General features: G+C 49.6%; 1 protein-coding gene across 2 annotated transcripts; it reads right to left on the reverse strand.

Moving 5' to 3' along the window:
* Positions 1 to 378: 378 nt before the first annotated feature.
* On the reverse strand, positions 379 to 10,380 carry RBM24 (RNA binding motif protein 24). 2 transcript variants are annotated; one of them, XM_055321832.1, is made up of 5 exons: positions 10,068 to 10,380; positions 8,796 to 8,919; positions 8,539 to 8,628; positions 7,329 to 7,383; positions 379 to 788 (listed from the first exon to the last, which is right to left on the reverse strand). In XM_055321832.1, the coding sequence occupies exons 1-5, from the start codon at positions 10,233 to 10,235 to the stop codon at positions 422 to 424; spliced, it is 804 nt and encodes a 267-aa protein (XP_055177807.1). In that variant the 5' UTR covers positions 10,236 to 10,380; the 3' UTR covers positions 379 to 421. The 2 variants fall into 2 exon arrangements, with proteins under 2 accessions (XP_055177807.1, XP_055177808.1); XM_055321833.1 differs by lacking the exon at positions 8,539 to 8,628.
* Between the last annotated feature and the right edge of the window lie 2,240 nt (positions 10,381 to 12,620).

The following is a 12,620-nucleotide window of genomic DNA, read 5'->3' on the forward strand; positions in this document are numbered from 1 at the left end:
CCGGACCCCGCCCCCCTGGCCGCCTACTGCACGGCGGGCAGGTGGAGGGGTGCGGAGAAGGGGAGGGGGGAGGGGGGCACGGGCAGCCCCGGACCCCGCCCCCCTGGCCGCCTACTGCACGGCGGGCAGGTGGAGGGGTGCGGAGAAGGGGAGAGGGGAGGGGGGCACGGGCAGCCCCGGACCCCGCCCCCCTGGCCGCCTACTGCACGGCGGGCAGGTGGAGGGGGTGCGGAGAAGGGGAGGGGGGAGGGGGGCAAGGGCAGCCCGGGACCCCGCCCCCCTGGCCGCCTACTGCACGGCGGGCAGGTGGAGGGGGAGTGCGGAGAAGGGAGAAGGGAGAAGGGGGTGGGGGTGGGGGTGGGGGTGGGTGGGGAGCGGGCGCGGGCGGGCGGCAGCGGCGGCAGCTCCGGGCCCCGGGCGCCTACTGCATGCGCTCGGTCGGCAGCTGCTGCGGCTGGTACTGGCCGAAGGCGGCGGCGGCGGCCGCGGCGGCGGCGGCGGCGGCGGCCGTCCCGGGGGCGGCGGCGGTGATTGGCTGCTGCACGGCGTAGCCGTAGCCCCCCGCGGTGACGTAGCCGGCGGCGGCGGGCGAGGCGGCGTACGGGTACTGGTCGTAGGCGGCGGCGGCGGCGGCGGCGGCGGCGGCGGCCGAGTACTGGGCGTAGGCGGCGCCGGTGTAGTCGATGTACGGCGCGGTGGAGGCGGCGGCGGCGGCGGCGGGCTGCACGTGCGGGATGACCACGCCGGGCTGCACGAACGCCTGCGGGTACACGTAGTGGGCGGGGATCCTGGAGGGCGAGAGACGGGCACGCGGGTCAGGCGCCGCCCGCCCGGGGCGCCGCGCGGCTCGCGCCGGGAGAGGACACAGACTCGAATTTAGTGGTGGTTACGAGCGTAGGGTTGCCACAATATCGCTCCCGGCCGGCGGGTCGCTCGCGGGGCTCGGGCGGTAGCCGCGGTCGCGGAGCCCACCGTGCGGGGGCCCCTCCCCGCCGGACGCTGCCTTCTGCGTTTCGAGACAGCCAGGCCTGGGCTTTCTGCACCAGGTCGGCGAAGGCATTCAAGCGCAAGAGGCGCTGTGCGCGGGACAGGCACCGAACGCACATGCTGAATTGATGGAGACTTTGCAAAATTTTGTGACGAGCTCATGCCACAGAACTGTGCAGCGGAGAGAGTGACTCTCAGCTGTGCGGAGAACAGGGCTCAAAGGGTAATCCGCGATCGTTCAATTCCGTGGGAGGGTGGGTGGGGGGGCGATTTCGCAAGACTGAATTTCCACAGAATCTGCAGGCTTATTATCATGGCAACCCTACTTGAAATTGCTATGCAGACTCAGCACACATTAATCTCTCTGCAACCTCAGTCACCCTTATTAAAAAATAATGATAAAAAAGAAGCAGGCGACAAAAGAAAAAAAAAAGGAGTTTAAAAGTTCACAAGTGTGGTAAACACAGCAGAATCACACTTCTCAAACCAACTGTAGTGCAGCTCACTCTATCACAAGAGGCTGTTGTGGGAAGCTACAGAAATGCTATTAACATTCATGGCAGTGATTCCCAAAGAGATGTGCAGCACGCTTTTTGCCTTTCTTTCTTTCTTTCTCTCCATAAAACTCGTAAGGACACAAGGGTCAACCAAACCTGTTTGACTATCAGGCACCTGAAGGTCAGCCAGCCTGGTTATCTCTATGCAAGACAGACAGAAGGGGTTTTGGGGAAATGATGAGGTTGACGGAAAAGGTAGGAACAGGAATATTTCTAAAATACATATAAACTTAAAAGGTTTACATAACAAAATAAGGAAACATTTTTTTTTTTGCACAAATACTAACTCTTGTTTTATCCTCTAAATCAACGAGTAGCACTTTTGTTTTAAATCTGCCCTACTCAAAGCTATTTGATACACAGCAATTGTATTATGTATTACCCTGTAAAAGTTCAAGAAACAAAATCATGTACCTTTACAAATTATACATTCAGAAATCACATACAAGACACTGCAATGACCTAACAAGTTAATTTTGTTAAAAAAAATAAATCGCAAGAGGTATTTTTTTCAAGAAACCCATGCATTTCAGTTCTCTTGCGATTCATTATCGCAAATGCTACCATGAATATCTGATTCATTTTCATCTTTCTTTAAAGCAATCTCCATCAGAATCCCCTATATTCCTAAAAATATGACACGATAATGCCATCTGGTTGTTGGCAAAGCTGACTTCCAGGAAGTACAAGTAACCAGTAACGATCTTTACTTTAAAGAATTTTAAAGAACTCCAAACCGAAAACTTCACATAGAGATTTCCGAAAACATAGCTCTCGCTTTGCCTTCTCAGGGTTCTACTGAAAGTACTTATTAACGAACATCCATGGAAAAGATGAATTTATCAGAGGGTTGTGAACTTTGACCCAAATGATAAAAATACACTCAATTTTACTAGACTTGTAGATCTTTCCCAGTGCCGGGAGAAAAGACGTCATCAAGTGTTTTTGAGGACACTTAGAGATGTTTTTAATTGCTTGTCAGAAACCAGATGCATTGGTCATGCACATTCTCCAAACTTTTCTGTAGGTCAGGTGACTGACTCACTCACAGCGACAGGTGTGGCTTTATGAAACCCTGTCCCCAGAGGCCGCCGTGTCCACAGTGTGCAGACATGGTTAAGAGAGCCTACACTCATGCCAGTTTACATGTGGTGATAGACAGCAGGGGCTGCAGCAGGGCTATTTTTGATTCTGTCGTGCCACAAGGGTTTCCAGCGGGTAAAATGTCTTTATAAGGCCAAAGTAAAACATCTATCAGCAGCGAAGTCCAGCCAGTATGAATCTCACTGATACTGAGACATTAACCCCTGTACTCCCAAAGCTCGAAGGACAACGTGATGGTTACCAGGTTTGTGTCTTTGAATGAAGGCTGGTAACCGACAATCAGTGTGGCCTACAAAAAAAAAAAAAAAAAAAGGGCAGGATAAAATTGTGTGTGTGTGTGTGTGTGTGTGTGTGTGTGTGAGTGAGTGAAGAATGCACTAAAAGATAGGCAGTGTTGCTTACAGGACTCTTGTCTCCACACTGATTTTACATTAATAGTTTTCATTTGATAATGCCAGCCAATGAGAGTGGAGTGTTCCCTGGCATATCAGAATCCTACATGAAGTCTGGCAAGGGTTAGGAATACGTTTGGAAGGCAAATGAAACCCTAGAATCGTTAGGGGCTTAGGGAAAGGAGAGCCCAGAAGCCCATGGAGAGCCTCAAATGCCTCCGTTCAGGAAGGACAGCAGGAAAGGTCTTTTACTAGTTTAAGGAGCCCGTGAAGGCAATCTGGACTCTCTCCTCCCGTCAGCTACCTACCAGTATCCCTTCCCTCAATCAGTCACACAGGGTGTGCACCTAGCAGTTACAAAAACACAAGAACAAGCCGGATACCTTGGGCAATTTTCAAAGAAAACTGACCATCCTTTTCTTTTTTACGTCCCTCTGACATCTGTTTGTGACTTTTGACCTCCTAACTGGTTTCCTCTTCCAGTCTATCACCAGACTGCTGGCAAAGTCTTCATTTCATTCACTTGTTCGTAGTAACCTGTGGCCCCTAACATACCAAACTAAGTGCAGATTTCTTAAACTTCAGCATGCTGGGCTTTTTATGCTTTGGGCTCCGAAACATTTCTTTCAGTATTTCTTTCCACCTTTCCTTGAACCTGGGTCAGCTGGACTCCTCAATCCTCCCTGGACAAGGCACACATTTCTAGATTCTCACCTTTGCTCATGCCATCCCTTTGCCAGGGACACCAATCCTCATTCCATCTCTACCTGTTGAAATCCAAATCCTATCCGCCCTAGCTCTAGCACTCACTATGTATAGAGCCTTCAGGAATTTGCTTCACTTTCTGTCTCACATTTCTCACATCTGAAAAGAATCTACTATTTCCAACCCTGAATTGTTGTGTATTAAATAACATTATCTATGCACAGAGTCTGAGATGATGAATAAAGTAGGCACTCAGTACGACAGTACTTTATCCTCCACCATCCTTTAAAATCTAGGTAACTTTGACCTCTTTCATGAAGACTTCTTGGGTCCCACGAACCTGATGTCTCTCCTCCCAGTCTTAAGCCACAACCCTTCTGGGGGCTTCTCAGTTTTCTTACTAGACTACCAGAGAGAATAGAGTTGTGTCTTTTTGGCTGTCACTTGACACAGAGGAAAGAACATGGCTTTTGAGGTCCTGGAACCAGACTCTAGGACTTACTAGCTCTGTGGCAAGTTAATTAACCTCTCTGTATCTCAGTTTTTTTTCACCCATGGAAAGGACATTCACAGGCTGACATAAACAGCCTGCATCCAATAAGTATTGTGGAAATTACATGATTTATGTAAATCTCTTATTATTACCAGACATGCAGCAGATGTTCACTTAATGCTACTGCCCCTCCTGCCCCCTCCTAGTGGCCAGTATAGGATCTAGTACAGTGTTAACCCAACTAGCATAAAACTGAGCACTTTTTAAAGGCAGAGTGAGTAAATGTTTAAGAGTATTTGAACTTGACCTACACCAGCCTAAAATTTTCTACTCACAGATGCATAGTCTTTTCTCTCTCAGGTTTCAATAAGAAGATGCTTCTTGCAAACAAAGTATTTATAAGACATTGTTTAGCAAATACACAAGTTTCTATACATCTGCCCACTGTGTGACATCAAAAGTTCCTTCAAGGCAAGATTTTGGCTTGAAAAGCCCAGAGTAATCTGGGGTTCATTTCAGGACCACATTAAAAAAAAAAAAAAAAAAAAAGTTCAGTTACTAGAATTTCAAGCAAGTCAAGTAAGATTAAAAATTCTCAAGCTTCTTTCCAGGCCTAAAATAAGAATGTGTGGCATCCCAACAGAATTGAGGATGACCATGTGTGATTTGTTATGTACAGACTCTGGGAATTAGAGCAGTGTTAAGAACCCCTTAAAAAAGAAAAGAGAAGGCTCACTTGGTCCACCTGGAATGCTATCTATTTCTAATAAGAATCTCAAGTTCAAACAACTATGCAAGCAATAATAATCACCATCCTTTATAAAGACAGCTCAATATTAGTAGGGATTAATGACTAAAGGTTACTATCAAAGCATGCTTGATTTAAAGTTTCCACAGGACATTTTATTCTGGTTCTTATTTTCCTTGTGCTTTCTTTCTCAAGGACCGATACAGACTACCACAGCCAGTCCAGAGTTCTATGTCTAGCTCTCAGTATCCTCCATAAACAGTCTCTGTGCACTAAATCTTTTCTCTGGCCTTTGCTTATGCTCACCTCATCCTATAGCCCCCAGGCATGTCCCTTCCTCCTACCTGTCCAGGATATGGCCCACTGGTCCAAGACTAGTTAAGGACCCATGGAGCCTGGCCCAACCTTCTCCAATTCACCTGTTTTCGTGCTATTCTGAATTTCTTTTGTCCTTAACACCAAGTATTTTAGCCACTAATAGTTCTTGATTGGTTTGTGTTAGTTTTGCTTCCCCAACTGCAGTCTCACCCTTAGCACAGAAAAAAAATTAACACAGGCTAAGACCTGTTGATCGATTTAGCTGTGTAACTGTTTCAAGACTATTATTGTGAGATCATGACTAAGTTCATCACCACTTCTTAGGATGGCTGTTCTCTTCCCCATCCCACCTTACATGTGGTCTAGACCAATGAGGAGAGGACCTGCAGAAGTAGCTGGACCCATCAGCCCACACTATCTGTTGTGGGTACCTAGGATGGTTGGGATGGGGCACTGATAAATAGCTATGGATATATAAAGGCCCTTTATAATCATACTGGACAAAATACTCTTGCACGGTTTAAAAAGGTAAGAGTTGGTGGTAAGGTGAAGTATCCCAATGTTAAAAGGAGGGTTACACGAAGGTATTGGTGGAAGACATAACTTGACCCTTCCAAGTCAAATGATTTTTACTTTTTCTGGTCTATCCTTGGAGACACACAAGGCAGATTCTAACTCTACCTCTATCTCTATTATCTCTATCTAGAATCTGACCTTCCAGGTTACACATGTAGATGCGTAGGTGCTAAGCTAGAGAAGAAACTATAGCTGAGGATAAAACTCTTCTTGGACAATTAGAATATTTAAAAAGGAAGCTGAAATCTCTGATAGATACTAGAGTTATAGCAATGTTGTTCAGATAGAATACAGCCAAAGCAGACCACAAAACAGTGGTCCGAATAAAGTTAGGGGATAGGGATCTTCCACTTACGATAGGGAGCTCAGAGGAGGGAAGCTGGTGATCACAGAGCCCAGAGGGAAGACAAGTACCAGCAGCTTGTTCTCCCTAGTTAGGTCTGAAAGGTGAAAGTTAGTGCTACTCTACTCAAAAAACTGGCTAGTGTCAGTGAAATCTGATGAGTGTTGTTGAACCTTTAAATCAGAAGGCCTAAAAGTGGATACACATTGCAAAAGAAAGAATCCCATTCCCAGAAAACTCCCCAGTAAAACAGAAACTTAGGACATGCAAGCAATGAATCTGTATTCTCACAGAGGGAAATCACACAATTTAGCACTCACTACAAAAATGTGGTTAAGTGGAAGTCACAGGCTACAGCTTAAAAGCAAGAAAAAAAAAAAAAGGCCCTTTGCTTCCCATGGCAAAGTCAAAAGTCAACACTCCTCAACACCACCACCAAAACCAAAAACACAAAGAGCCCCTTCCCCGAGGAAAAGAAAAACACTTTCACTACAGCTCTTTTCAATTAAGTAAAAAGCACACAGTTTAGCTATCAACACCACTTCATTACTGTAATAAATAAAATAAAGCACACGGAGGTCTATTCACTATGGTGAAAAATAAAACAACAACACCAACATCCATGCATCGTTAATCACCATCTGAGCTTGTGTGTCTGAGTCTACTGGTTACAGAGTTTAATTCCAAACAGAACTATTCCACCTCTTATCATCGTATCCTTCTGATCAGTTAGCTTAACTGTATACGAGCCCTGTCAGGTTAGAAAGAGATAAATAACATTGAGTCACGTTGAACAGTAGTCATGGGCTGGGACATACTCGTCTCGTACACAAGTCCTACCTGGTATTTTTGTTTTTGTTTTGTTTTGTTAATCATAAGCTCAAAATTTGTCTGTTTTGGAGGCTGCATACGTGGTCAGTAACTTGACTCATCTAAAAATATTTATATTATCAGCATCAAAAAAGGTACAAACATATATATATATATATAAATATGTATAACAAGGAACATTCTGTGACATGATGGTCTTGTCTGTATATAACAAAGAGGCATATTAACAAATAACACCTATCAAAACATAGGAGGAGGGCCTGATTTGACTTACCCGAAAGGTCTTTGTATAAGGGCTGGATGAAGTTGTTGCACACCGAAGGCAAAACCTAACAATAAAACATACCACATTCTCCGTTTGTGCACTGTTGAGCATTTATTACTCCTACATGTAATATGCAATCACAACATTCACTCAGAGATGATCACCATTCTTTGGATGCTTCAGAGAAAATACTACATATACATTGCAAAGTTCTCTTTACTAATGTTATCATTGGCCCAAGTAAAAATTTTAGTCGGCTACAGGTGGAAACTAAAAATTATCTACAAAGTTTAGTTGACAGCCAGTCCTACGATAAGACCTTAGAAAATTAGACCAGGGAAAAATTCTTGTGGATTGAAACCAGGAGCAACAGGACTTGATAATGAAGTTACATGTCGCAAGTATGCCTGCAATTCTGAATCACGATCTATTAAAAAAGTCTTTGTAATTTGGAACATGCTGGACAATGTTTTGGAAGATTATGGGTTTTACAGGTTATGGTATTAAACATTCACACACAAAAAGTCTCCTTTTCTGGATAGCACACACACACAAATACAAGTTTTTTGTTTGTTTTTTAATATTCATGGGTATTAGCACATGCCCTCATTTTCCTGACAATCTAGTTTCCTAGTAAATCCATTTGGATGGAAGTGTCAACCTCCTTCCAAAATTTCAGATGGAAACACTTGAGTGAAGAGTACATGACTTAACAAAGTTGCTTACCCAAGAAAAAGATTGCCATTTGCTCAACAGTCAACTCTTAATTATTTGTGCTAATGCCAAGGGCAGTGTTGTAAATAACCCAGAAGGTCAAATTTTCACACAGACAAAGGCCTGCTCCCTTTTGACAACTAATAGCTGCATGACTTTGGAGTAAAACATTTCCCATCTCTAGGTGCCAGTTTCTTTATCTGTTAACATGAAGGCCTGGGCATACATGAAATCTCCCCATTTTCTTTAATTATTAATAGTCTGTGATTTTTATGGTAAAGCTTTACCATCCACACCCCACCCCCCACCCCCATGCTTCTCTTGGGTCAGTGCTCAAGTTGGATCACCAGCTCTGAGCACAGGGCAAGTGGTGGTAGGAGAGACAACCCTAGGGGAAGCATGACCAACGGGAGGTGACACGTTTGGCCCACACAGTCCACATGTGAATTATCTACAAGTGGTTAAAAACTGGAAAATAAAAGAGTAGACTGACTGTATGTCATACCTGAGCCAGATGAGTCAAGCCTAAGTCTGGATGGGTACAAATTGTCCAGACCCCCAAGATCTACTTTTGCACATAGGTACATTTCAAGTCCTGCAAGAGCCGGTTACAACATTCATTTAATGTCTTGGTAGAATAACCAGCCACCATTCAACTTTACTAACCACATTTACAATGTGTCTGAATCAGGGATTCATTCTGTTTAGAAGGGGGAGGGGGCTCAAGTTTGGGGGTGACGGGGTAGGAGGAACATCTCTCACCTGGCTGCATGATCCTGGGTTTTGCTCCCAAGTATGCCAGGTTCACATTGGCCTTCCTGCCATCAATGATGGGGTTCGGATCCTTGCAGGCTCTTTCGGCAGCAGCTCGGTCAGCCATGGTGACCTTAGCAACATACACACACAGACATACGTACACATCTCTAAATCAACCCCTGAAGGAAACCAAAAATTACACTGGAGAAGTCATTCATGAGAGAACTAAGGGGGGTTCTTAAACTTTTTTTTTTTTTTTTTTTTGTGGAACTTACTCCTTGATCCCACGTCAAAAAAAAAAAAAAAAGAAAAGAAAAGAGGAAAAAAGAAAAACAGGAAGAAAGAAACACCCCCCTCCCCACACCCCAAAGTCTTCAGGGCGCTAGTAGGGCCTAGCAGCGAGTCGGAAGCCTGAATTCCGTCTTGGAACTCTTGATCCTCCCTCCACCGCCCCCCCCCCCCAACACACACACCCCAGGTCCCTACCCAGCCTAAAAGGGCTGTTTGATTTAAAGAAAGTCCAGCCTCACATCCGCCCGCTGCTCCCAACCTCCAGCAAGCACTCCCTAACGACAATAGCTATTGTCCTACTCTGGAGCTCCCTGCTCTCCGGCAGCTGAATTTGCACGCTTAAATCCCCAGGAGGCTTAATATGCTCTCTTTCAGTTCAGCAAAGAGCCACGGGATCGTCTTTTTAAAGAATCCATCTTTGCAATTAAAAAAAGAAATGTGTGTGTGTGGAGGTGGGGTGGGGGTGGCAGGAGGAGCAGAGCCCTGGACCTCCTGGGGGAGGGGGTCCCCTCCCCGCCCCGGCCAGAACGCCCGAGCACACGCATTTTTACAAAGCAACAGCGCGCTGAACGCCCGGCCTCCACCCGGGGAGCGCGGCTCCGAGCGGCTGCGGCCCCTCCCTCGCGACCCTGCGCGCCCGCAAATCCAGCCCGGGGTAGTCCGCTCGGGCCGGGCCCGCGGCACCGCGGGGCGTCGGGTCCCCGCGCAGCGCCGCCAGGCAGCGGCCGGCCCTCCCTCCCCCGGCTCCGCCGCGCTCAAACTTTCAGCTCCGCCGGGAGCAAGGGGCAGCGCCGCCCGCGCCCGCGGGGTCCCCGCGTCGCTCCGCCGCCCCCCCAGCGCCCCCCCCCCCGCTGCACGCCCCGACCCCAGGCCCCCGCCGCCCCGCGCCTCCGGCCCCCGCGGGCCTCGGCCTCGCAGCCGGGCCCCGCGCCGCCCCGCGCCGCCCCCCCCCCCGACCTCACCCCGGCCCCCGGCCGCGCGACTTACGAATCCGTAGCCCCGGGACTTGCCGGTCTGCCGGTCGGTGATGACCACCGCCTCCTCGATCTCGCCGAAGACCTCGAAGTACTTGCGCAGGCTGGCGTCGGTGGTGTGGTAGGGCAGCCCCCCGACGAAGATCTTGGTGTACGTCGTGTCCTTCTGGGTCGTGTGCATCTTCGCGCCCGCCCCGCGGCTCGGGCTCCGGCTGCGGCTGCGGCTGCGGCTGCGGCTCGGGCAGCGGCTGCGCCTCCTCCTCCGGCTCCGCGTCTCCCGCACCCTGTCGCGGCCGCCGGGGGCCGAGGGCGAGCCCGGGGGCGGGGGCGGGGGCGGGGGCGGCGCGGCGGGGGCGAGCGGCCGGGGGCGGCCGGGGGCGCGGGGCGCGCGGCTTGCGAAGTCGCCAGCAGCCCCCGAGGCTTGACTCCGCTCTCTCCTCCCGCCCCCCCTGCCGGTCACGGTACAAATTCTCCGGATCGTCCGGGTGCGGATCCCGTTCTGGAGGATGTGCGGGCGGTTTCCACTCACCCGGCTGGGAGGCCAAAAAGGAACGGAGAGGGTGGTCCCCGAGCGGAGAAGCGGGCGCGTAGTAGAGGTAGATTTTCTTTTTTTCTTTCTTTCTTTCTTTCCTTCTTTTTTTTTTTTTTCCTTTCTTTCTTGGAAATTAGGTAGGTGTGTTGGGTGGGGCGCGGGTGGGGTCGGCGGCGAGCGCGTCCGGGCGCGGGGGCGGGCGGGGGGCGCGGCGGCGGCGGCGGCGGCGGCGGCGGGGCCGGGCGTGGGGGACTCCGCGCCGCTCGGGCTCGGGCTCCGTCCCTCCCGCCGCGGAAGCTGGAAGACAAGTGGCGAGGACGGCTCTCCCCGTCTCTGCTCCCTTCCCCCGCGGGCCGGGGGTCGGCGCCCGGCTGGGGAGGGGGCGGGCCGGACGCCTGCGATTGGCCGCGGCCGCACCTGGGGTGCCCGGCGCCGCCGCCCCCCAGCTGTTGGGAACAGCTGCTTCGCTGCCGGCGCGGCGCTGGGCCGCGGGGCTCGGGCTCCGGAGCGGGCGCCGGGGCAGGGCCGGGGCAGGGCCGGGGCAGGGCCGGGGCAGGGCTGGGGACGGCCTGGCTCTCGGCGTCGCCTGCTCTAACCCGTCCGAGTCCCGGGGACCGAGCCGCGTAGCTCTGCACAGCGACGCCGCGAGCTCTGCGCTCGGCCGCGGTGACCCGGCCGGCGACCCGGACTCCAGAGCTGGGGGCCGGGAGCCCGGGGCGGCTCGTGGGGAGCCCGGGGCCCTCCCTCCCGGGCGCGGGGGGCCGGCGCGCCCCAGTCGGTGCTCCGGGCTCCGGAGAGTGGGGAAGGAGGGTCCCTAACCTTCCTCGCCCCCCCCCCGCCCCCCCAAGAGCCAGTGCTGGGGAAAACCAGCGAGGCAGAGCCAGAAGGAAGCAAAACAAAACAAAACAAAACAAAACAAAACAAAACAAAACAACCACCACCAATAACAAACACCAACCAGCGAACAGGTCCAGGGCTCGGGTGCGCTTGGAGAAAACCATTAGCTTTAACCGCTCACGGCCGCAGCCAAGCCGAGTAACCGTAGGTGGACACCACGTTCTAGTTCAGGGGCCCATACATTAGCCCTTGAGCTCCTACGCTTATCAAATTGGTGTTACCTCCCGACTTACTCCTCTCTAACCATTCGGGGAGATTGGTACAGATTTCTCATGATAAGTCTTTTTTTTTTTTCTTTTTCTTCCCAAAGCCATGAATTAATCTATTTCCTAACATTTGAATCGCAAGAATGTTTGGTGACTTGACCTCAACTGTTTTACTAGGATGTACTGTAATTGTAAAAGGTGTGATTTTTGAAATCGACTTGTTATGTAACCACTCGTTTCGACCAGCAGACCTTTAAAGCGTTTGTAAAAAAAAAAAAAAAAATAACAGACTTTAGTGCAACCCAGATGTATTTATTTTTTAATATCGGCTCTTGGCAACTTCTTTTTTTTTCTTTTTATCAAGAGTACATTTAATTAAGCATAAAATCCTTGTCATGTTTGAGATTTGGATGAAGGTATTTCATGTGAGCAGAATATTCCACCCACCCCTGTTGCAGCATGATTTGCTTTTAAGTCATTTCCATCAGGAGTGTCTGCTGAAGTCCATACATTAATTGCCCCTGGGCTGCATCATTTATTTCCTTTAAAGCAGGTCAGTATGTTAACCTATTAGAGAAGCACATACTTGTGTTTCTCTTTCCAGGGCACCTTTGCAGTCAGCCCAGAAGGATGTGATACATTGCATTTGCAGAAGCTAAGGGGAATGCAAATATCCTCGTGCTTTTCACCTTGTTCCCTTCTGCAAGAAGTTGGCCTCATGAGTTTCTTTAAATTTGAACCCCTAGTCGGTGATAGGGAGAAATAAGAAACCTAAAGTTTTGGGGAGAGTGTTTTAAAAACCCTACTGAAGAAAAATAAGGTATTTTACAGGCATATGAGAGCCAGGAACAGAAATTGTAAATAGCACCCTCTTCTCATTGCTTAAGCAAAGCACAAGTTTGAAAGGGACTCTGTGTACTGGTATGATGAA

Source organism: Nyctereutes procyonoides, unplaced genomic scaffold (genome assembly GCF_905146905.1).
Source record: "Nyctereutes procyonoides isolate TBG_1078 unplaced genomic scaffold, NYPRO_anot_genome, whole genome shotgun sequence".
NCBI lineage: Eukaryota > Metazoa > Chordata > Mammalia > Carnivora > Canidae > Nyctereutes > Nyctereutes procyonoides.

Bases quoted from the DNA above. Each gene is read 5' to 3' on its own strand.
- RBM24 (XM_055321832.1), bottom strand. From the start codon at position 10,235: ATGCACACGACCCAGAAGGACACGACGTACACCAAGATCTTCGTCGGG. The intron at 7,384-8,538 runs GTATGACATACA...TTTTATTGTTAG, and splicing joins GCTTGACTCATCTGGCTCAG to GTTTTGCCTTCGGTGTGCAA. The intron at 789-7,328 runs GTAAGTCAAATC...CTCGCCCTCCAG, and splicing joins CTTATACAAAGACCTTTCGG to GATCCCCGCCCACTACGTGT.